The 26,269-nt window shown below is 39.3% G+C and overlaps 1 protein-coding gene across 16 annotated transcripts in view; it reads left to right on the forward strand.

Annotated features, from left to right (window-relative positions):
- The window catches only part of CtBP (C-terminal binding protein), a 135,992-nt gene that overhangs the window by 103,974 nt on the left and 5,749 nt on the right, over positions 1–26,269 (forward strand). For all 16 annotated transcript variants that reach the window (XM_071675547.1, XM_071675539.1, XM_071675538.1 and 13 more), the window contains 3 exons: positions 1,490–1,579; positions 3,136–3,277; positions 5,922–6,356. In XM_071675547.1, the coding sequence (XP_071531648.1) occupies positions 1,490–1,579; positions 3,136–3,277; positions 5,922–6,313 (624 nt within the window). In that variant the 3' untranslated portion in view covers positions 6,314–6,356. The remainder of the gene's footprint in view (positions 1–1,489; positions 1,580–3,135; positions 3,278–5,921; positions 6,357–26,269) is intronic.

Genomic DNA, 26,269 nt, shown 5'->3' on the forward strand with positions numbered 1-26,269 from the left:
ACAGAGGTATAAGTTTGTTGAGTATTCCTGGGAAATTATATGGGAGGGTTTTGATTGAGAGGGTGAAGGCATGTACAGAGCATCAATTGGGGAAGAGCAGTGTGGTTTCAGAAGTAGTAGAGGATGTGTGGATCAGGTGTTTGCTTTGAAGAATGTATGTGAGAAATACTTAGAAAAGCAAATGGATTTCTATGTAGCATTTATGGATCTGGAGAAGGCATATGATAGAGTTGATATAGATGCTCTGTGGAAGGTATTAAGAATATATGGAGGAAGTGAAGTGTTTTAGACATCTGGGAGTGGATTTGGCAGCAGATGGAACCATGGAAACGGAAGTGAATCATGGGTGGGGGAGGGGGCGAAAGTTCTGGGAGCGTTGAAGAATGTGTGGAAGTCAAGAATGTTATCTTGGAAAGCAAAAATGGGTATGTTCGAAGGAATAGTGGTTCCAACAATGTTATATGGTTGCGAGATATGGGCTATAGATAGAGTTGTGCAGAGGAGGGTGGATGTGCTGGAAATGAGATGTTTAAGGACAATATGTGGTGTGAGGTGGTTTGATCGAATAAGTAATGAAAGGGTAAGAGAGATGTGTGGTAATAAAAAGAGTGTGGTTGAGAGGGCAGAAAAGGGTGTTTTGAAATGGTTTGGTCTCATGGAAAGAATGAGTGAGGAAAGATTGACAAAGAGGATATATGTGTCAGAGGTGGAGGGAACGAGAAGTGGGAGACCAAACTGGAGGTGGAAAGATGGAGTGAAATAGATTTTGAGTGATTGGGGCCTGAACATGCAGGAGGATGAAAGGCGTGCATGGAATAGAGTGAATTGGAACGATGTGGTATACTGGGGTCGACGTGCTGTCAACGGATTGAACCAGGGCATGTGAAGCGTCTGGGGTAAACCATGGAAAGTTCTGTGGGGCCTGGATGTGGAAAGAGAGCTGTGGTTTCGGTGCATTATACATGACAGCTAGAGACGTGAGTGTGAACGAATGTGGCCGTTGTTGTCTTTTCCTAGCGCTACCTTGCGTACATGCGGGGGGAGGGGGTTGTTATTTCATGTATGGCAGAGTGGAGACAGGAATGAATAAGAGCAGACTATGAATTATGTACATATGTATATATATATATGTCTGTGTATATATATGTATACATTGAGATGTATAGGTATGTATATGTGCGTGTGTAGACATGTACGTATATACATGTGTATGTGGGTGGGTTGGGCCATTCTTTCGTCTGTTTCCTTGCGCTTCCTCGCTAACGCGGGAGACAGTGACAAAGTATAATAAGTAAATAAAATAAAATATATGTGTGTGTGTGTGTATGAAAATGTTTTTATATTTAATGAGATAATGGGACAGTAGGAACTTATAACCCAGGGATGTACTTTTCATTGTTGTATGGTATTTTTCCATTAGGATTTATGTTGATGAATATCATGAAAAGCATATCTGTCATTCAGTCCTTAAAAACTTGATTTACTGCAGGATCTGTTGTACCGAAGTGATTGTGTGTCCCTGCATTGTTCCCTCAATGAGCACAATAACCACCTCATAAATGACTTCACCATCAAACAGGTGAGATTTATATTGTTAATCATAGTATAATTTAGTTATATAAAGGACTCCTTTTATGGATTCCCTACAGCTTCAAGGCAGTGCTACAATTAGTAGCAGAGAAATGATGTACTCCTTTGGAATGAGAATTTTTGACAAGATTTGCTTCCTTTTACCCTTTGATAATCATACAACCTTGCCAAAGGTGCATTTTCACTCGTGTAACTACATGAAGGCAGCTACATGAAGGCAGAGTCTGATAATGTATACCTTTACCTTCTTGCCCCAAAAGTCTCTTCTGTAAAGCTCTCTGCATCCAGGAAGCCAGCCACATCCAGTGGGCAAGATCACAGGTTAAGGAATATGATGAAGTTGAGTGTAAAGTGAATGCAGAAAGATTTAGGACTAAGTATTCTATGTCCTCAGTATGGAAGTTGCATCTTGGGCATGATGGGCCTTATGACACTGTATGGAGTCGGTATTTGTAATGTTGATCAAATGAGAAATTATAGGGAAATAGAGAAGGACGATACTTAGAGGGGTATGTTTAAGAGAAGTGAAGGTGTGCTGAAATGGTTTGGACATATGAAGAGAATACACAACAAGAGTTGATGAAGATGTATGTGTCAGAAATGAAGGGACTAAGAGAATGGGGAAACAAAGTCAGAGATGTAAGGGTGGAGGGTTAAAAGTTATGAGTGTTTGGGACTTGAACATCCTGGAGGGTGTAAAGCATGCACAAGGTAAGAGTGAATTGGAGTGATGTGGTTTGAAGGGGGCAATGTACTGTCAGTGGACTGAACCAGGGCACGTGAAGCAGCCAGGGCAAACCATGGGAAAGTTTGTGGTGCCTGGTTATAGACAGGAGGCTTTGGTTTTGGTGCATTACATATGACAGCTAGAGAGTGGATGAATAGATCAGGCCATTTCTGTTTGTTTCAGGTGTTATCTTGCTAATGCTGGAAATTGCATTAGCATCCTCCAAGACTTAGACACCAGCTTTTGTAGTTTCTCACTTGAGTCTACCTCTAGTGTTGTGTCATCAGCAAACAGCAACAGACTCACCTTACCCACCTCAGCAGACTTCTGTTTGCCTCTGTCACCACCCTGTATCCATAAACAAGTGAAACATCTGTGGTGACATCGTACATCCATACTTAAGACCCACCTTCACAAGGAACCAGTAAACTCCCTCTCTTCCTGATGGCACACATGCTTTACTTTCATGATAAACCTCTTCATTTCTTGTAGCAGGGTACCTCCCACACCATGTATTGGCAACAACTATGACACTTATCTTATCAACCCTACCATATGCCTTCTCCACATCTTTAAATGCCACATGCAAGTCCTTCTGTTCCTCTTAGTATTCTTGCATACATTCTCCAAAGCAAACACCTGATCCACACATTCTTTATGATTCCTGAAACCTTCTTGTTCCTTCTCAGTTTGAAATTGTGCATGCTACCACCCTCTCATTCACCAATTTCTTGTACAACTTAACTGGTACACAGAACAAAATAATACCTTTGTAGTTTTAACATGTTTCAAGTTGTTGCCTTTATTTTCATCCCCAGATGCGGCCAGGGGCATTCTTGGTCAATACAGCCCGTGGATCTCTGGTGGATGAAAATGCACTTGCCTCTGCACTGAAGGAAGGAAGAATCAGAGCTGCAGCTCTTGATGTCCATGAGAATGAACCATACAATCCATTCAATGGTAATGCTTTAATTCTTAGTTCATTTACCTGAATTGCATACCTGTTTTCATTGTAGGTGGTATTGATTGCTTGAGAGCACCTTAGATTCTTCAGGCTGATAAAGCTTCCCACAGTGAAATTTTTGTATGTATGAGGGTATCTAATGTATATTCCCAGGGGTGTTTGCATTTTTTTTCTTTATTTTAGTTATCATGTCAAAGGTACAAGTTGCTTTCATTTTTAGTTGGAGCAAGGTTAATATCTGGCCTGCTTTACAAAGCAGGTACCAGAAAAGAAATTAAATGAAAATAGCTGAAAAAATTTTGTGTGCATTAAGCAACACTAATGAATATTGGATAGTTGAAAAATGTAATGTCCATGAAGCAACACACATTAATCTTAGATTACAAAAAAAGTTCCACAAGAAGGATAATGCCAGCAGTCGCACTAACCTTGCCTCAGACACATAAAACTGTTCTGTGGTGTTTATCTAGTTGCATTTACAGTAGCGTTGAAATTATTTATTACCTTTTGTTTTGTTTAATACGGGACAATGACTGAAAAGTGAGGAATTTAATTGTGGAAATTGTTTTTGATAATTGCCATGGCCACCCCCTTGAGGGAGTTCCTGGAGGGTACAAGCATCAAAGTTATAAATAGATAGATAGACAGTCTTCCTTTGGTAAGCACAAGAGATATTCATAGGTAGGTAGATATATAGTATTCCTCAGATGAGCACAAGAAATATTCATGTCACTTTTAAATTTTACAGGTGTAGTGTTCATCTGACATGAAACCTTATGAGGGGATGCATGTTTTCATGTCCTCTCATGAAATTATAGATGTATATGTGGTCAACATTTTGTTTAATTACTCTCGCAAGTTCCTTTCACAGGAAATTAAATAATATCTTAAAGTTTGTTTTTTGCACTTGAGCACATCCATGACCAAGTCATGAAAAGACTGAGGCATATTCATATACTTTAACCTGGCCAGGTTGATATTTACAGTTTTAAAATTTGAATTCCAGTATCACTAAAACTCACAAATGCTCATCAAGGTTTTCAGTTTCTCTTTTATTTGCTTGTCATATTATGGATTACCATAGGAGTACTTAGATTAGATATACTTGAAAATTTTATGGATAAGGGTTCCTTAGTCATTCAGATGGCAAAAGCATTAGCCACAGTGGGAGAAGTGGTACCATTTGAATAGTTTTTCAATTTCCCACATTCAAATAACCTAACTAGTGAACTGGAGTTCACTAGTTATAGGGACTATAACTAGTGAACTAGTCCCTATAACTAGTGAACTGGAGTTCACTAGTTATAGGGACTCCATGTAACAGAAGTCAGAGATATAGATTATAACCTTACAACACTCCTGCCTTACAGATACCTTCCTTTTTTATCAGTTTTGGTGGTTAGGAGGGAAAGAGGAAGGGGTTGATTAGGGGAAGGTACAGTCTGCTTTGAGGTTCTGTGGTAACCAAGTGTTTTCCATATTCATACTACTGTTCAAGTTTTGGATATATCTATAGTTAGAATCTCCATTGTTTAGTAGTTTCCCCTCACATTTTGTACTGTTTCAAATAGCTCCTAAGCAATAGGAGCTACATACAGTTAACTCCTACTCTGACTGACTAATTAGGGGTAAGGGTGGTTCCTGGTGCTTACCTTGCTAAGACAGAAACCATGAACAAGTACAAGAAAAAATCATGTGAATGGTAGTGAAAGGTAGACGCAAAATTTTACCTTTAGAAAGTGTTGATGTTCTAAATGTTTAGAAGGGAGCATACTGATTTGCCCTTGCCAGTACGTCCTACATATGTTAGTGAAATTGCATAAAAACCAATAGGCGTCAACCCTGTGAATTTAGTAGTTTTGTATGGATATGATTAAACTTTTAATACTTCACATAAATGTTTTCAAATTAGCTGTTTAGATTTTCAGTTTTTTGGCAAAACTGTGTAGGATTGAAAAGTCACACATCTTCGGATGGTCCAAGTATACATTCATGCTGTGATGTCATCTAGGAAGATGTAAATGAACCCTGATTCTTCCCTGATTCTTTTCAGTGTTTTCCCCGGGAGTCAGTTTGTATTAAACCTAATACAGTTCTGCTTGATGTTAGTAGAAAACTGCTAATTTCTTTAATATGGTCATTGAAGATTTAAGTATTTATTCCAGATGTTAACATAAAAAGTGCCAAATTATGGCCATATTGAGTTATTTTTCTGCTAGCCAGATTTAATATCAATGATAGATTTACACTTGTGGGTATTGGTTGTATCTCTGTTCTAGTTAAGATTTTAATATTAGAAATAATGAAATTTTTGGCTTCTTGATATGCATAATAGAGACTGTATTTTGACTTTGAGAAATTTAGCTCAAAAGTGGCTCATTAAGTATTAACCTTGCTTAATATTGGGAAAATAATGTTTTTAAGAGAGAGCACATATACTGTGACCTTTCAGTGGAAATTGAAAAAAAAAAGCATAAATTACTTTTTTGAAAAACCCCAAGAAATTGAGATTAGTACAAAACCAGACTAATGGAACTTACTGTGCCTCTTTAAGCCTGAGATTGATTTATGTTTTAAGCACTTGTGCTCTGAAAGTTTAAAGAAACTATCATAAAAAACATTAATCATCTTTATTTGCAGGACCCCTGAAAGATTCCCCAAATTTGATTTGTACACCCCATGCAGCATATTATTCTGATGCCTCAAGTAATGAATTACGGGAGATGGCTGCCAGTGAAATTCGTCGTGCAATAATAGGTCGCATCCCTGAAGCTTTACGCAATTGCGTCAACAAAGAGTACTTCATAAGTAACTACAGTGAAGGTGGTGTTAACGGCACTGCACCATATTATGTGCCAGTTCATTCTACAACACACGACTCCATATCCAGCGGGCCTCCACCTACAAGCCACGTTGCAGCAGGCATACCACCTCCACCTCACTTGCCTCCAAATGCCCCAGTCAGTGGAAGAGCTTCTCCCCAGACTGGACCTCCTGGCCCACCTGGCCCTCGAGAATCCACCTCTCCATAACAGAAACTTTCTACATCATTTCTACAACTACCAACCCTCCACAGTGAGTACAGCTGTTGTTTTTTGATCAGTTGTAAGATCTTTTGGAATTATCTTAAAAGTGAGGAGGAATGTTTTGGGTGAAGTCTACACTTTAATACATAATCATGAACTTGAGGTTTATTTTCAAGGTATTGCAGGGCTTGTTGAAGGTTTAGTGTGCTATGTGGACATACGAGTTTGACTACACAGTTACAGTGCACTTGGCATAAGTAAAAGGCTCCCTTTAAAATCTAGTGTGAACACTGACATTTCCAGTTTTGCATTTCACTTGTCATACTTAATTTGATGGCTGTGAAAAATATTATGAATTTGATAGAATTTACAAGAAAGTACTGGTCCTTAAAGCATATTCTGTATTGAGCAATATTAATGTGTGTAAGTATGTACAAAGGGATGTATACTATTATGTAGAACATGTAAGAACAGAAGTGTTGTATATATATGCCCATAATATATATTTATTTATTTATTTATTTATTTATATATTTTACTTATCACCATTTCCTGTGTCAGCAAGGTAGCGCCAGAAAACAGACAAAGAAAGACCCATATATACATGCATACATATCAACATATGCACATATACGTACACAGCCATATACATGTATACACATATACATATACCCACTTGCCTTTGTCCATTCCCGGTGCCACCCTGCCCCAAAGAAACAGCTGTTTCCCGCATTAGCAAGGTAGCACCAAGAAACAGACGAAAAAAGATCCATCCACTCAATACATACAAGCACATATACATGTACAAATATACATAATATATACATGCACATATATACATACACAAGTACATATTTATAATATCTTTCCCTCATCCATTTCCGATGCCACCCTGCCCCACAGGAAACATCATCACCACCCCCTGCATCGCAAGGTAGTGCCAGGAAACGAATGAAGAAAGGTCTTATCCACTCATATTCACTAACTGTCATGTGTAGTGCATCAAAATCACAGCTCCCTAGCCACATCCAGACCCCACAGACCTTTCCATGGTTTACCCCAGAGCAACTGGAAGCCATAACATGAGATTAAGCAAGAGATTTGTTAAAAAGATGGAAAATATTACCTGTACAGTGTGAGTGGTGGGTGAATTGATTGAAATGACTGAGGAATTGGTTGATGCAATGCAAATCTCCCAGCATAGGTAATAGGAAATTAAACATGCATAAATGGAGAAGAATCGAAAGTTATAATCAAGATGTAAGGGGAAGACATTTCACATGGAATTATCTAGCTGGGTGATTAATCAGGCAGGCATAATAACAATGAGAATGAAAAATTCAAAGTTTTGTTACCAGTGATACGGAATAGGAAGGAGGTCTTTGGGAGTATTTAGATTATGTGATGAGACATTAATTGTATACTAAAGGGTCTTGATCCATACAAGGCTCCTTGTCCTAACGAAATCTCACCCTGTGTGCTGAAGATCTATGCTGATATACTTAATAATCCTCAAGAGGTTCAAGATGTTGCTGGAGAAAGGCAAAGTTCCAAGGAATGGAAAAAAACAAACATCATAACTGTCTAAAAAAGAGACTGGGCGAAGGGTTCTTGGTGAAGGCATGTCTGTCATTGCATTTTATGTCACAATGGTTGTTTGTGGGTGGGATGATGAAGATGACCGCAAAGATCTTAAGAGAATGGGACAGGTCTGAGGTGTACTAGGGGTAGGGGGTTATGGGAGGTGATTCTGCTGCTGTTTGCAACTGAGCTCAGTAAGCTTGTGACAGAGTATGGGAGAGCATGTGAAAGGAGAATGTTGGAGTGGCTCTGTAAACAGTTGCTAGTCACTGTAAACAAGGGGAAAGGGACAGGATGGTATGTGTGCTTGAATTGGGGAAATACAGAGGAAATGGAGTGCTTTAGGTACTTAGTAGTGGACATGACAGTGGATAGAATTAAGGGGACTGAAGTGAGTCATAGGGTGGGTGAGGGGGGGGCTAAAGTCAGGTGCAGTAAGGAGTGTGATGAAGGAAAGTTTAGTATCTGTTAGGGCAGAATTGGGTATGTTTAATGGTACAGTAGGCTCAGTAGTGTTATATGGATGAGAGTTTTAGGCCCAAAATGCAAAAGAAGAGATGTGTGGTGGAAATTAAATGCTTGTGGGTAATATGTGATGTGAGGTGGGTAGATTGTGTAAGAAATGAGTGTTTGGGAGGTGTGGTAGTAATTGCAGTAATAGAGGAATGAGACTAGGGCATGCTGAAATGTTTTGGACAAAAGGCAAAGAAAGATTGTTGTGTCAGAAGTAGTAGGAGGAAAGAGGAGTGGTTGACCAGGAAGGAGAGGAAAGGACAGTGAAAGGGGCCTTATGGGTATCAGGGCCTGAACATTAAGGAAGATTAGAGGCTTGTGTTTCATAGAATGAATTTAATTTATGTGATGTTTGGGGTGACATGCTGTCAGTAGATTAGACCATGGTGTATGGAGCAGTCAAGGGAACCATGGAATAGTTTGTATGACTTTGCTGTGGATGCACTAGGCTCTAGTTTGGTGCATTATACTTAACAGATAGTATGTAAATGTGGCCATTGTTTATTTTGTCCTGGAGCTACCTTGCTAAGGTGGGAGAAGCACTCATGTATATACAGAGTGTATGTATATAAAAGTAAAACTAAAGCTTCTGTTCTTGCATTTCTAGAATTAGTAGCTGAATTCTCTAATCAACCATTGATCTCTAATGACCTTTCATGGGTTAAGTTTAGTTTAGTTAGTATGTTTATCTACTTCCACTTGCTTTGTAATTAAGCTGATGATACTAACAGACTTGGCTGCAGAGGTTGCACTGCAAGTGAAAAGTTGCCATTGCTGGGATTTATCAGTGGGAGTAGTCTTGTCAAATAGCTTGTCACTCCAAAGAAGTCTATATGTCCCTGCTACTGGAAGTAGTGCAGTGTTGAACTGTAGGAACCTTTGGAAAGAAGTCGTAGGTAACAGCACTTTCTTAAAATAAGGTTCTAGAGAGGGAACTGAGGAAGATGATCTCTTTCTGAAGTAACGTTTCAAAAGTATTTGTCTTCAGCATATTTTTTTTTTTTATATTTCATTGTGTAATCTTTATTTTCATTAATCTTTTTCAAGTCTGATTCTATGATTAGTCAAATATTATTTAATTCTGGCTTCTCTGCAATACTATGCTGTATCTTTAATAATGCTAGCATTAGAAACATCAACTCCTCCTACCCTTGACAGATGAAAAGTGTCATGAATTATTCTTTGAGCACCTAGAGTTTGTTTTAATGTGTAAAATGTTAATAGTCAGAATATCTTTAAAGATGCTGAATCCTTGTTCAACTGATGCCTTGACATGTGACAAAGTGAACATCATCTTCAAAAATTCCCATACTTTGATGAATTTAGCCTTCTTTCAAGAGGTTTTTTTCTTTCTTTCTTTCTTAGCAGAGGAGATTTTGTCTAAGTTGCCTTTTCTTTGGGTCATACTAATTGTTCTAGTTTATGTTCGAGACTAACAAGTGGTAATACTGACTTATTATATATTAAGCAAGCCCCTCACATTCATGGCTTATGATTATTTTTTCAATTATTGAATTCAACTCCCTTAAATTTAGTTGCACTTGAAATAGGATGGTGATGCAAGTAACACAGTTGATGAATGAACTCTGATTTTGAGGGAGTTATTTCAGTTTCAAGGTTAGTATTTTGTAACATGACAAGCACTTCTGCCCTGAACTCCATTTTTATTGCAGAAATAAAATAACATCTGCCTCTAATGCAGATACTGTATTTGCCTGTTAAATGGTGACTTTATTTGACTGTGACTTTTGCTCAGATCATTATCAGTTTCTGTAATATGGAAGAGACCATCTAAAATTAACTATGAAAGGAACACTGATTTGTTATTTGAGAAATGTTTCTGTGGGGCTGTCCAGTTGAAGAACTCAAAAAGGCTACTTATTTGCTGCACTTATGTACAGAGCATCAGATTGGGGAAGAGCAGTGCGGTTTCAGAAGTGGTAGAGGATGTGTGGATCAGGTGTTTGCTTTGAAGAATGTATGTGAGAAATACTTAGAAAAGCAAATGGATTTGTATGTAGCATTTATGGATCTGGAGAAGGCATATGATAGAGTTGATAGAGATGCTCTGTGGAAGGTATTAAGAATATATGGTGTGGGAGGAAAGTTGTTAGAAGCAGTGAAAAGTTTTTATCGAGGATGTAAGGCATGTGTACGTGTAGGAAGAGAGGAAAGTGATTGGTTCTCAGTGAATGTAGGTTTGCGGCAGGGGTGTGTGATGTCTCCATGGTTGTTTAATTTGTTTATGGATGGGGTGGTTAGGGAGGTAAATGCAAGAGTCCTGGAAAGAGGGGCAAGTATGAAGTCTGTTGGGGATGAGAGAGCTTGGGAAGTGAGTCAGTTGTTGTTCGCTGATGATACAGCGCTGGTGGCTGATTCATGTGAGAAACTGCAGAAGCTGGTGACTGAGTTTGGTAAAGTGTGTGGAAGAAGAAAGTTAAGAGTAAATGTGAATAAGAGCAAGGTTATTAGGTACAGTAGGGGTGAGGGTCAAGTCAATTGGGAGGTGAGTTTGAATGGAGAAAAACTGGAGGAAGTGAAGTGTTTTAGATATCTGGGAGTGGATCTGTCAGCGGATGGAACCATGGAAGCGGAAGTGGATCATAGGGTGGGGGAGGGGGCGAAAATTTTGGGAGCCTTGAAAAATGTGTGGAAGTCGAGAACATTATCTCGGAAAGCAAAAATGGGTATGTTTGAAGGAATAGTGGTTCCAACAATGTTGTATGGTTGTGAGGCGTGGGCTATGGATAGTGATGTGCGCAGGAGGATGGATGTGCTGGAAATGAGATGTTTGAGGACAGTGTGTGGTGTGAGGTGGTTTGATCGAGTAAGTAACGTAAGGGTAAGAGAGATGTGTGGAAATAAAAAGAGCGTGGTTGAGAGAGCAGAAGAGGGTGTTTTGAAATGGTTTGGGCACATGGAGAGAATGAGTGAGGAAAGATTGACCAAGAGGATATATGTGTCGGAGGTGGAGGGAACGAGGAGAAGAGGGAGACCAAATTGGAGGTGGAAAGATGGAGTGAAAAAGATTTTGTGTGATCGGGGCCTGAACATGCAGGAGGGTGAAAGGAGGGCAAGGAATAGAGTAAATTGGAGCGATGTGGTATACAGGGGTTGACGTGCTGTCAGTGGATTGAATCAAGGCATGTGAAGCGTCTGGGGTAAACCATGGAAGGCTGTGTAGGTATGTATATTTGCGTGTGTGGACGTATGTACATGTGTATGGGGGGGGGGGGGGGGGGGGTTGGGCCATTTCTTTCGTCTGTTTCCTTGCGCTACCTCGCAAACGCGGGAGACAGCGACAAAGTATGAAAAAAAAAAAAAAAAAAAAATGAAAATATGAAGTCTTACTTGAGCAAGGTGGTTGTTAAATACCCTAAGAAATTTTTTTTACAACAAATGCTTTGGCATATAATTCTCAAGAGTCACTACAGTTTTCCTCCATGTACTTTATAGTCATCACTGCCCTCACAACAACTGACAAGTCTTCAGTTCAGTGGATGCCACTGAACTAGAAAACATTACTTCTTAATAATATGTCCTAGTAGATGACTCATGAAACAAATTCCACGTAGATTTTTAAGATGTTTTGGCTTCCGTCTTTTACTTCCTATGCCGGTCGTAAATGCACTGTGCACTGCAATAAATTGACAGTATCCATTGTTGATGAAAGATTGTGTATCAGGTAACAAAACATTGACTCTTTAGAGAGATTCTGAAGAAATGAAGTTTACAATTGGTCTATCCATTGATGCATGGGTAATTCTAGTAGTCAGAAGCCTTAGTTTTCCTTCTTTGAATGGCCCAAAAATTATCTCGTACATCTACTTGATATTTGGTCTTTCTTATTATCCCAACATGTGATCACTAATTCCACCTGTTTATTTTAAGTATTCCTGTCAAAGAGTTCATTAAGTGATAGCAAGTATGGAATTTCTCTTTTCATACCAAAGAGATTGAGATTAGAGCATGTAGTAGGCCCATGTCTGAACTTTTTTTAAGTTTCAGAGTAAGTAAGCATTACAGAAAAAAAAGTAGAATAATTATGTGAATTACGTACAGTTACTAGGAGCTGTGTTCAAGAGTCTGAGAAAATCTACTTTTGTGACAAATTTTTAGAAATGAAGTATCTATGTATGATGTATCTATATATGATGCCTGTTCCCTTTGGGAACTCCCTTAAGGGAGTGGCCATGGCAAAAGTGTCTCCATAAATGGTGAACTCCAGTGCCGCTTCTTAACCTTTAGTGCCTCACCCTCAGCAGGCCACTGGAAGAGTGCAACTGTAGTATAGGGTTTTCAGAGGCTCCTATCTAAAGTTCCCACCAACTAATATTAATAACAAACTTTTTTGTATCAATTCTATTTGAGAATAATGCTTTGTAGATGCTGAAAACTTGAAATTAGTTACTGATGAAATTGGTTGCAGCTGTTGCTTAACAACAATTCCTTATTTGGATTGAGAAAGTTGTTGTTTTGTTCTATGCATACTGTAAAGTGATCATTTACCCAAATCATTCATCAAAAGTGTTAATGTATAAACTACACTGAACATATTTGTTGGATGTTTCATCTGTAAAATGTCATTCTTTGTAGTTTAGATCTGTAGCCAATTAACCAAGAGTTATTGAATGTAGCATATTTAGGAGCTGTTGTTTGTAAGTTTCCGACTAGATATTCAAAATTAATTTAGAAATAGTAGATGAATAAAAACACAGTTTACTTAAAGAGTATCAGTTCATGTATATACATTATGTACTGCTCCATTAATAAGACAAATTATGTACAGGTTGTACATCTTTAATCTGGCAACGTTGGGACCTGGCCATTGCCGGACCACAGAAAATGCCGGAAAACATTTACCACTAGCTTGGTTTTATGTGTTCTTGCAGTGTTGCTGCAGCCAAGAATTGTTACCGTATCCTTACCCCCAGATGGAGACTCCTCAGTATGTTGGGCAAGGGCTTTTCTTGGCATACAGTGCCAATACAGGGCAGATTTGTCAGCATTATACTCTTGTTTGGGGGCTATAAGAAATTAACAAGTCATTTAGCTTGGCTGCAGTGTAAACACATTTTAATACCTTAGCACTGCTAACTGCGCTGCCATGGTGGCAGATCCACAAACTAATGGCAGCAGATTCAAAACATGCTGGACCACAGAGCGCCAGATTAGAGAGGTACAACCTGTTTCACCTTGACCTTATATATGATAATAGTACTTACCAGCAGACAAACAAAGCATTACTTTTTTCATTATTATAAACATGGAATAAGTTGAAGTATTTCATTCACTAATCAGATAAAGATTTAATGACTTATGGCATTACTGTGATAGTATGTAGCATTAATCAGAATATATACATCATTATGTACATTAATGAACATGCATAAATCTTTGAAATAAAATAAATTTTCACTTATATTTGTAAGTATGTATGCCTGGCTATGGTTTTTCATGTTGATACAACATATACAGTATCCCAGAATATATCGAATGTGTGGCTTTTACATTAGGCATGAGTTTACAGAGATATGATAATTTTCATTATGACTATTTACTATTAACCTATGTAATTAAATATCTCTAATATTTATTCCCCTGACTTTTTATCTGAAGTATTTTCCCTGGCTTAATTATAGATTCTTTAGTTTCCCAGTCCATAGGAACCCTTAAATAGAAGGTTCCTCCCCTCCTACTCAAGTCCCTCATGGATATCAGTTGGCAGGCAAACAGATTGATGGAAAACCGTATAAAGTGGAAAATATACTTACTAGAAAATATTCACGAAAGGATGAATTATTTTATTGTGTAATTAAAGCCGCCTAATACTGTATAGGATGTACAATAGCTTCTACTTTGTAAAGAGAGTGTTGAAACAGGTGCACATGATATTGTCCTTTTTAAAGAAACTTATCAGAAACCATAAATTTTGTAATCAGTGATCACTTACATCACTGAAGTACTTGTTTAGCCCTATTTACATGTTTAAACTCATTGTTTTATGAGTGTCTGATGGGAGTTTACTCCAGTATTTGTTCTACTTCTCTTCTGGTTTAGAATTTGTTACCAACATAACAATTACGTCTTCCATCTTCCCATTAACTTCATACTAAAGGCTCTCTCATCTGTTCTTGACGCTACCTCACACTTGTGGGAAGTGGTGAGCATGTATGAAAAAATAATAGTCTGTCTTCCCATTAATTTTTTACTGTTATTTCTTTTACCCCATAAACAGTGGGCATTGTTGAAAAATTTCATCCCTTGGCAATGAAAAAAAAAAGCTATAAAATGATAGATTAGCACTCAAAAGTTACAGAAAAAGATAATACTACTATTCTCTTGGCCTGGTTCAGTGATCAATGAGGACCTGAAGAGGATGTGTATGGCATTTCATAGCTCCTGACATGACAGTAAGAAGTGGAAATGATGTTTCTTGTTTGTAATGAGCTTATTTTCCAACTGAACTCTAGTTTCAGGCACAGTTTTAGTGGTAAATGACATGAATATATTTCAAAATTTTACACATTTCACATACGTACATAAGCTTTTTTTTCTTTTCTTTCATACTATTTGCCATCTCCCGCTTTAGCAAGGTACCATTAAGAACAGAGGACTGGGCCTTTGAGGGAATATCTTCACCTGGCCCCCTTCTCTGTTCCTTCTTTTGGAAAATTAAAAAAAAAAAACGAGAGGGGAGGATTTCCAGCCCCCGGCTCCCTCCCCTTTTAGTCGCCTTCTACGACATGCACAGAATACGTGGGAAGTATTCTTTCTCCCGTCTCCAGGGATATTATAATATTGATGGTTATATTATTTTCTTTTATTTTTATATCTAAATGCTTTCCTGCCTTAGTGAGGTGGTGTCAAGAGCAAATAAAAAATGGCCTCATTTGCACTTTTCTGATCTGTGGCTTTTATGCATATTATATTTAACACCAGAGTCTACCATCCACAGTTACACTTAAGAGATTACTCATTGGTTTAACTTGACTGATTCAGTCCACTAACAGCACGTTGCTCACCAAATACCACATTGATCCTTTTCAGTGCATGTGTCCCACCCTCCTATACATTCAGACCTCAGTAACCCAAAGGCTTTTTCACTCCATTGCTACATCTTCTTGGTTTCCCCTTCTGCCTTTTCTCCCTCTACTTCTGACAGAAATCTCTTCTGTATTTTGTTTTGTTTTTTTACACATTCTCCATTTTCCCAAACCTTTCAGCACACGCTGGTCAGCTCTCTGAATATTACGTCATGTGCTAACAAACACCATTCTCTCATCCCTTACAAGATCAACCTGCCTCACCACATGTTGTGCCCAAGCACTTCACTTGCCCTCTTATGTTCCTTTTGCATTGTGGTTTTAAGACTATTATTCATACAACACAGTCAGGACTACTATAGCTTCAAAAATACCCATCATTGCCCTAACAGACACTGAACTCTCCTACCAATGTACTCTTTAGTGCACTCAGGACCTTAGTCCCTTTCTCCCATCCAGTGACCATTTCAGCTCCTCCATTCATGCTTACTCTCAAACAAATTTGTCTTATCCTGTTTTGGTCCCATTATACATAACTAGAGAATAGATGTGCAATTAATGCCATTTTTTTGTCTTTTCGTGATGTTACCTCAACTAGAGTGGGAGAAGACATGGTGTATTAAAAACAGATATGTGTACATGAAGTCCTCTTTTTTCTCTATTCCTAATGTTACCTCGCTAAAGTAGGAGAAGCAGTTGCATACAGTATCAAAGATAATGTTATATACTGTACTTTCCCTTCATGTCCAAGGAGTCCCACCTGCAATGCTTGTCAATTATGCAAGACAGTTATGTGTTGATATTTTGTGCCTCCTCATAGGCAGAGTGTGGGGCAGTTTAGTAGTGTTCATTGTTGTCATTGTAGTGGCTGCATCATGGGCATGAGGGGTCTTGCAATATGTTGTTATGGGTGATTGTTGCTTAAAGCCATGGGTGATGTTGAGAGCAAAGATGGGAAATAGTCGCTCATACATGTCTATTGGGATGGGTTTAAAGACTGAGTTGGGAAGATGTTTGTTTAGTACTTGAGAGGTCATTTCAGTGCACGTCTTCAGTGCCGTGTTTATTGAGGTGGGGGAATCTGTGAGTATGGGTATCTAAAGTGCAAGGTAGGGATAATCTTTTCATTCCACTTTGGAGATGTTGGTCATGGAGTGGTTTGAATAAGAGGGGTCTAGTGCTGGTGGAAAGAACTGTGCTAGGCATGTTCAGGTGGGATTGTATTAGGATAATTTTTGTTTCATAAGGTAGGTGATGGGTGGATTGCAAGATAACAAATAATTGTTCAGTATATGTTTGGACAGGGTGGGTGATCAGGTAGGTGAGGTGTAGTTTAGAGTGGAGTGGATGAATTGTTTTTAAAGGATTATGAGAGATTCCTTTTCTCATCCAATTTTGGTACCAGATGTGAGGGCATTTAGTTTCTTTGCTTCTGTAGTGATGTTTTGGATGAGTGTCATATTTGTTTCGTATGTAATGCCCAGAATAGTTAGAGTTTTGTTGAGTAATAATGATTGGCCATTCAAGACGAGAGGAAGGTGCAGGTTGGATTTGTGTCGTCTCAGGTTAAATGGGTGACTGCAGACCAGTAGTGTTGCATGCTTGGTACTGCTTCTCTGGTATGAAGGGGCTATTATGTGATTTTAAGAGGATCTTCAAAATGTGGTCTGCATGAAGTAATGAGAGATCATGTGGTAGGAGATGCTATTATGTGATGTAAAGAGGATCTTCATAATGTGGTCTGCATGAGGTAATGAGAGGTCATGTGGGAGGAGACTGAAGAGGGTGGGAAGAACAACTGTTCCTGAAAGAACTCTATTGTAGTTTTTTCTTAATGATTGCCATATACCATGTTAGCAAAGGCAGTGCTAGGAACAGATGAAAAAATGGCCTTATTCACTCAAATCCACTCTTTAGCTGTTATGTATAATGCACCAAAATCAGAACCCCATATCCACAACTTGCCCCGACGTACCTTTCCTTGGTTTCTTCCGACTGCTTCATGTACCCACATTCTACCCAGTGACAAATATTATGGGATAGAGGTGGAATAATGACCATGTACCTCCTGCATTTCATAGAAGATGCCTAAGCTGATGGTGGGAAATCCTACCCCCCCTTCCCCTTTTTTTTAAGAACAAAAAAATTCAAGTAAGGATAGTTTTCCTCCAAGGCTTATTCATTTGTTCCTGGTGCGACCTTGCTCATATTGGAAATAGCATAAAAGTATGAAATATATTTATGCACATAACTGTAATTGCACATGACAGCTAGAGACCGAGTGTGAACAAATATGGCCTTTTTTGTCTGTTTTCGTGGCTCTACCTCGCTGACAAAGGAATTGGCAATCAAGTATGATAAATAACTAACTTCATTGCAAAATATATATATATATATATATATATATATATATATATATATATATATTTAATTATACCCTGTTGCTGTCTCATGCGTTAACGAGGTAGCACAAGGAAACAGACAAAAGAATGGCCCAACCCTCCCACATACACATGTATATATGTAAACGCACATATACATACCTATACGTTTCAACATATACATACAGATATACATATTTACACATGTACATATTCATACATGCTGCCTTCATCCATTTCTGCCGCCACCCCACCACACATGAAATGGCATATATATATATATATATATATATATATATATATATATATATATATATATATATATGGGGATAGGGGAGAAAGAATACTTCCCACGTATTCCCTGCGTGTCGTAGAAGGCGACTAAAAGGGGAGGGAGCGGGGGGCTGGAAATCCTCCCCTCTCGTTTTTTTTTTTTAATTTTCCAAAAGAAGGAACGGAGAAGGGGGCCAGGTGAGGATATTCCCTCAAAGGCCCAGTCCTCTGTTCTTAACACTACCTCGCTAACGCGGGAAATGGCTAATAGTTTGAAAGAAAAGAAAGAATATATATATATATATATATATATATATATATATATATATATATATATATATATATATATATTCCCTGGGGATAGGGGAGAAAGAATACTTCCCATGTATTCCCTGCGTGTAGTAGAAGGCGACTAAAAAGGAAGGGAGCGGGGGGCTGGAAATCCTCCCCTCTCTTTTTTTTTTTTTTTTCTTTTATTTTCCAAAAGAAGGAACAGAGAAGGGGGCCAGGTGAGGATATTCCCTCAAAGGCCCAGTCCTCTGTTCTTAACGCTACCTCGCTATCGCGGGAAATGGCGAATAGTATGAAAAGGAGGTGAGTTTGAATGGAGAAAGGCTGGAGGAAGTGAAGTGTTTTAGATATCTGGGAGTGGATCTGGCAGCGGATGGAACCATGGAAGCGGAAGTGGATCATAGGGTGGGGGAGGGGGCGAAAATTCTGGGGGCCTTGAAGAATGTGTGGAAGTCGAGAACATTATCTCGGAAAGCAAAAATGGGTATGTTTGAAGGAATAGTGGTTCCAACAATGTTGTATGGTTGCGAGGCGTGGGCTATGGATAGAGTTGTGCGCAGGAGGATGGATGTGCTGGAAATGAGATGTTTGAGGACAATGTGTGGTGTGAGGTGGTTTGATCGAGTGAGTAACGTAAGGGTAAGAGAGATGTGTGGAAATAAAAAGAGTGTGGTTGAGAGAGCAGAAGAGGGTGTTTTGAAGTGGTTTGGGCACATGGAGAGAATGAGTGAGGAAAGATTGACCAAGAGGATATATGTGTCGGAGGTGGAGGGAACGAGGAGAAGAGGGAGACCAAATTGGAGGTGGAAAGATGGAGTGAAAAAGATTTTGTGTGATCGGGGCCTGAACATGCAGGAGGGTGAAAGGAGGGAAAGGAATAGAGTGAATTGGAGCGATGTGGTATACCGGGGTTGACGTGCTGTCAGTGGATGGAATCAAGGCATGTGAAGCGTCTGGGGTAAACCATGGAAAGCTGTGTACGTATGTATATTTGCGTGTGTGGACGTATGTATATACATGTGTATGGGGGGGGGGGGGTTGGGCCATTTCTTTCGTCTGTTTCCTTGCGCTACCTCGCAAACGCGGGAGACAGCGACAAAGTATAATAATAAATATAATATATATATATATATATATATATATATATATATATATATATATATATATATATATATATTATCCCTGGGGATTGGGAGAAAGAATGTTTCCCACATATTCCCTGCATGTCATAGAAGGTGACGGGGGGGGGGGGGGGGGGGGGGGGGGGGGGGGGGGGGGGCTGGAAATCCTCCCCTCTGGTTGTTTTTTTTTAATTTTCCAAAAGAAGGAACAGAGAAAGGGGCCAAGTGGGAATATTCCCTCAAAGGCTCCTCTGTTCTTAACACTACCTCGCTAATGCGGGAAATGGCAAATAGTATGAAAATAATAATTTTATCTATTTATTTATTATGCTTTGTCACTGTATCCCGCGTTAGCGAGGTAGCGCAAGGAAACAGACGAAAGAATGGCCCAACCCACCCACATGCACATGCATATACATACACGTCCACACACAGCACATACATCTCAACGTAAACATATATATGCACACACAGACATATACATATATACACATGTACATAATTCATACTGTCTGCCCTTATTTATTCCTGTCGCCACCCTACCACACATGAAATGAAAACCCCCTCCCCCCACATGTGCACAAGGTAGTGCTAGGAAAAATCAACAAACTTGGGAGTCATACACAGACTAAGGACCACAAGCAAAGTGTTCCCATGGCCTCACTCGCCATCCACGACTCTCTCTCTCTCTCTCTCTCTCTCTCTCTCTCTCTCTCTCTCTCTCTCTCTCTCTCTCTCTCTCAGTTGCACTTGGACTCGCCTAACAACCACACCATCATTGTGCATGTGATACGCTGTGACTCAAGTCTTGGTGTACCTCCTCATCTCCAGCTGGAGGGGGTGGGTTCTTAAGGCCACATTCGTTCACACTCAGTCTCTAGCTGTCATGTATAATGCACCGAAACCATAGCTCCCTTTCCACATCCAGGCCCCACAAAACTTTCCATGGTTTACCCCAGATGCTTCACATGCCCTGGTTCAATCCACTGACAGTACGTTGACCCCAGTATACAACATCATTCCAGTTCACTCTATTCCTTGCATGCTTTTTACCCTCCTGTATGTTCAGGCCCCGATCACTTAAAATCTTTTTCACTCCATCCTTCCACCTCTGATACATATATCCTCTTTGTCAATCTTTCCTCACTTATTCTCTCCATGTGACCAAACCATTTTAATCCATTCTCCTCTGCTCTCTCAACCAGTGGAGAAAAACTGGAGGAAGTGAAGTGTTTTAGATATCTGGGAGTGGATTTGGCAGCGGATGGAACCATGGAAGCGGAAGTGAGTCACATGGTGGGGGAGGGGGCAAAAGTTCTGGGAGCATTGAAAAATGTGTGGAAGTCGAGAATGTTATCTTTGAAAGCAAAATTGGGTATGCTTGAAGGAATAGTGGTTCCAACAATGTTATATGGTTGCGAGGCATGGGCTATAGATAGGGTTGTGCGGAGGAGGGTTGATGTATTGGAAATGAGATGTTTGAGGACAATATGTGGTGTGAGGTTGTTTGATCGAGTAAGTAATGAAAGGGTAAGAGAGATGTGTGGTAATAAAAAGAGTGTGGTTGAGAGAGCAGAGGAGGGTGTATTGAAATGTTTTGGTCACATCAAGAGAATGAGTGAGGAAAGATTGACAAAGAGGAAATATGTCTCAGAGGTGGAGGGAACAAGAAGTGGGAGACCAAATTGGAGGTGGAAGGATGGAGTGAAAAAGATTTTGAGTGATTGGGGCCTGAACATGCAGGAGGGTGAAAGGCATGCAAGGAATGGAGTGAATTGGAACGATGTGGTATACTGGGGTTGACATGCTGTCAATGGATTGAACCAGGGCATGTGAAGTGTCTGGGGTAAACCATGGAAAGTTTTGTGGGGGTTGGATGTGGAAAGGGAGCTATGGTTTCGGTGCATTATACATGACAGCTAGAGACTGAGTGTGAACGAATATGGCCTTTGTTGTCTTTTCCTAGCGCTACCTTGTGCACATGTGGGGGAGGGGGATTTTCATTTCATGTGTGGCAGGCTGGCGACGGGAATGAATAAGGGCAGACTATGAATTATTTACATGTGTATATATGTATATGTCTGTGTGTATATATATGTATACGATGAGATGTATTGATATGTATATGTGTGTGTGTGGACGTGTATCTATGTACATGTGTATGTGGGTGGGTTGGGCCTTTCTTTCGTCTGTTTCCTTGTGCTACCTCGCTAACGCGGGAGACAGCGACAAAGTATAATAAAAATAATATATATATATATATATATATATATATATATATATATATATATATTTTTTTTTTTCGAACTATTCGCCATTTCCCGCATCAGCAAGGTAGCGTTAAGAACAGAGGACTCGGCCTCTGAGGGAACATCCTCACCTGGCCCCCTTCTCTGTTCCTATTTTTGGAAAATTAAAAAAAAAACGAGGGGAGGATTTCCAGCCCCCCGATCCCTCCCCTTTTAGTCGCCTTCTACGACACGCAGGGAATACATGGGAAGTATTCTTTCTCCCCTATCCCAAGGGATAATATATATATATATATATATATATATATATATATATATATATATATATATTCTTTTTTTTTTTTTTAATTTTCCAAAAGAAGGAACAGAGAATTGGGCCAGGTGAGGGTATTCCCTCAAAGGCCCAGTCCTCTGTTCTTAACGCTACCTCGCAAATGCGGGAAATGGCGAATAGTTTGAAAAATATATATATATATATATATATATATATATATATATATATATATATATATATATATATATATATATATATTTATATTATTCATTATACTTTTTTGCTGTCTCCTGATTTAGCAAGATAGTGAAGGAAACGGACAAAAGAATGGCCCAACGCACCCACATATACATTTCAACGTATACATACATATACACACACAGACATATACATATTTACACATGCACATATTCATACTTGCTGCCCTCATCCATTCCCGTTGCCACCCTACCCCACATGAAACAGCACCCTACCTCCCCCCATGCGCACGTGACATAGCGCTGGGAAAAGACAACAAAGGCCACGTTCGTTCACATTCACTCTCAAGCTTTCACGTGTAATGCAACGAAACCACAGCTCTCTTTCAACATCCAGGCCCAACAAAACTGTGTATGTGAGTGTGTGGGCATTTATATATATGAATTGGAACAATATGGTATACCGGGATTGACATGCTGTCAGTGGATTGAACCAGGGCATGTGAAGCGTCTGGGGTAAACTATGGAAAGTTTTGTGGGGCCTGGAAGTTGAAAGGGAGCTGTGGTTTCGGTGCATTACATAAGACAGATAGAGACCGAGTGTGAATGAATGTGGCCTTTGTTGTCTTTTCCTAGGAAGCCCTACCTCATGCATGCGAAGAGGGGTGCCATATCATGTGTGGTGGAGTAGTGACGGGAATGGATGAAGACAGCAAGTGTGGATGTGTACACGTGTATGTGGTGAAATGTATAGGTATGTATACATGCATGTGTTGGTGTTTATATATATATATATTATCCCTGGGGATAGGGGAGAAAGAATACTTCCCACGTATTCCCTGCGTGTCGTAGAAGGCGACTAAAAGGGGAGGGAGTGGGGGGCTGGAAATCCTCCCCTCTCGTTTTTTTTAATTTTCTAAAAGAGGGAACAGAGAAGGGGGCCAGGTGAGGATATTCCCTCCTCTGTTCTTATCACTACCTCGCTAATGCGGGAAATGGCGAATAGTTTGAAAGAAAAAGATATATATATATATGTGTGTGTGTATGTGGATGGGTTGGGCCATTCTTTCGTTTGTTTCCTTGCGCTACCTCGCTAATGCAGGAGACAGCGACTAAGTGTAATACATATATATATATATATGTGTGTGTGCGTGTATAAATAATAAACTATATATATATATATATATATATATATATATATATATTATCCCTGGGGATAGGGGAGAAAGAATACTTCTCACGTATTCCCTGCGTGTCATAGAAGGCGACTAAAAGGTAAGGGAGCGGGGGCTGGAAATCCTTCCCTCTCGTTTTTTAATTTTCCAAAAGAAGGAACAGAGAAGGGAGCCAAGTGAGGATATTCCCTCAAAGGCTCAGTCTTCTGTTCTTAACGCTACCTCGCTAATGCGGTAAATGGCGAATAGTATGAAAAAAAAAAAATATATATATATATATATATATATATATATATATATATATATATATATATATATATATATATATATATATACTGGGGATAAGGGAGAAAGAATACTTCCCACACATATTCCCTGCGTGTCGTGGAAGGTGACTAAAAGGGGAGGAAGCGGGGGCTGGAAATCCACCCCTCTCGTTTTTAATTTTCCAAAAGAAGGAACAGAGAAGGGCGCCAAGTGAGGATATTCCCTCAAAGGCTCAGTCCTCTGTTCTTAACGCTACCTTGCCGATGCAAGAAATAGCAAAGTCTGAAAAGAAAAATAAATAAAATATATATATATATATATATATATATATATATATATATATATATATATATATTTTCATTATTTTTTTTTTTTTTTAATTTTCCAAAAGAGGGAACAGAGAAGGGGGGGGGCCAGGTGAGGATATTCCCTCAAAGGCCCAGTTCTCTGCTCTTAACGCTACCTTGCTAACGCGGGAAATGGCGAATAGTTTGAAAGATATATATATATATATATATATATATATATATATATATATATATATATATATTATCCCTGGAGACAGGGGAGAAAGAATACTTCCCACGTATTCCCTGCATGTTGTAGAAGGCGACTATAAGGGAAGGGAGCGGGGGGCTGGAAATCCTCCCTTCTCTTTTTTAGTTTTCCTAAAGAAGGAACAGAGGAGCGGGCCAAGTGAGTATATTCCCTCAAAGGCTCAGTCCTCTGTTCTTAACGCTACCTTGCGAAATGGCAAATAGTATGAAAATATATATATATATATATATATATATATATATATATATATATATATATATATATATATATATATATATATATATATATGTGTGTGTGTGTGTGTGTGGATGTGTAAAGGGAGCTGTGGTTTTGGTGCATTATACATGACAGCTAGAGACTGAGTGTGAATGAATGAATGAATGTGGCCTTTGTTGTATTTTCCTAGCGCTACCTCGCACACATGCGGGAGGAGGGGGTTGTCAATTCCTGTGTGGTGGGATGGCAACAGGAGTGAATAAGGGCAGACAGTATGAATTATGTACATGTGTATATATGTATATGTCTGTGTGTGTATATATATGTATACGTTGAGATATATAGGTATGTATATGTGCATGTGTGGACATGTATGTATATACACGTGTATGTGGCTCGGTTGGGCCATTCTTTTGTCTATTTTCTTGCGCTACCTCGCTAATGCGGGAGACAGCGACAAAGTAAATAAAAAAATATATGTATATATATATATATATATATATATATATATATATATATATATATATATATATATATATATATATATATATATATATTATCCCTGGGGATAGGGGAGAAAGAATACTTCCCACGTATTCCCTGCGTGTCGTAGAAGGCGACTAAAAGGGAAGGGAGCGGGGGGCTGGAAATCTTCCCCTCTCGTTTTTTTTTTTTTTTTTTTTTTCCCCCCCCCAAAAGAAGGAACAGAGAAGGGGGCCAGGTGAGGATATTCCCTCAAAGGCCTAGTCCTCTGTTCTTAACGCTACCTCGCTATCGCGGGAAATGGCGAATAGTATGAAAAAAAAAAAATATAGATATATATATATATATATATATATATATATATATATATATATATATATATATATATATATATATATATATATTTTTTTTTGCTTTGCCGCTGTCTCCCGCATTTGCGAGGTAGTGCAAGGAAACAGATGAAAGAAATGGCCCAACCCACCCCCATACGCATGTATATACATACATCCACACACACAAATATACATACCTACACAGCTTTCCATGGTTTACCCCAGACGCTTCACATGCCCTGATTCAATCCACTGACAGCATGTCAACCCCGGTATACCACATCGATCCAATTCACTCTATTCCTTGCCCTCCTTTCACCCTCCTGCATGTTCAGGCTCCGATCACACAAAATCTTTTTCACTCCATCTTTCCACCTCCAATTTGGTCTCCCAATTCTCCTCGTTCCCTCCACCTTCGACACATATATCCTCTTGGTCAATCTTTCCTCACTCATTCTCTCCATGTGCCCAAACCATTTCAAAACACCCTCTTCTGCTCTCTCAACCACGCTCTTTTTATTTCCACACATCTCTCTTACCCTTACGTTACTTACTCGATCAAACCACCTCACACCACACATTGTCCTCAAACATCTCATTTCCAGCACATCCATCCTCCTGCGCACAACTCTATCCATAGCCCACGCCTCGCAACCATACAACATTGTTGGAACCACTATTCCTTCAAACATAGCCATTTTTGCTTTCCGAGATAATGTTCTCGACTTCCACACATTCTTCAAGGCTCCCAGGATTTTCGCCCCCTCCCCCACCCTATGATCCACTTCTGCTTCCATGGTTCCACCCGCTGCCAGATCCACTCCCAGATATCTAAAACACTTTACTTCCTCCAGTTTTGCTCCATATATATATATTTATTTATTTTTTTATTTTGCTTTGTCGCTGTCTCCCGCGTTTGCGAGGTAACGCAAGGAAACAGACGAAAGAAATGGCCCAACCCACCCCCATACACAATGTATATACATACACGTCCACACACGCAAA

This window comes from Panulirus ornatus, chromosome 21 (assembly GCF_036320965.1).
Source record: "Panulirus ornatus isolate Po-2019 chromosome 21, ASM3632096v1, whole genome shotgun sequence".
Lineage (NCBI taxonomy): Eukaryota > Metazoa > Arthropoda > Malacostraca > Decapoda > Palinuridae > Panulirus > Panulirus ornatus.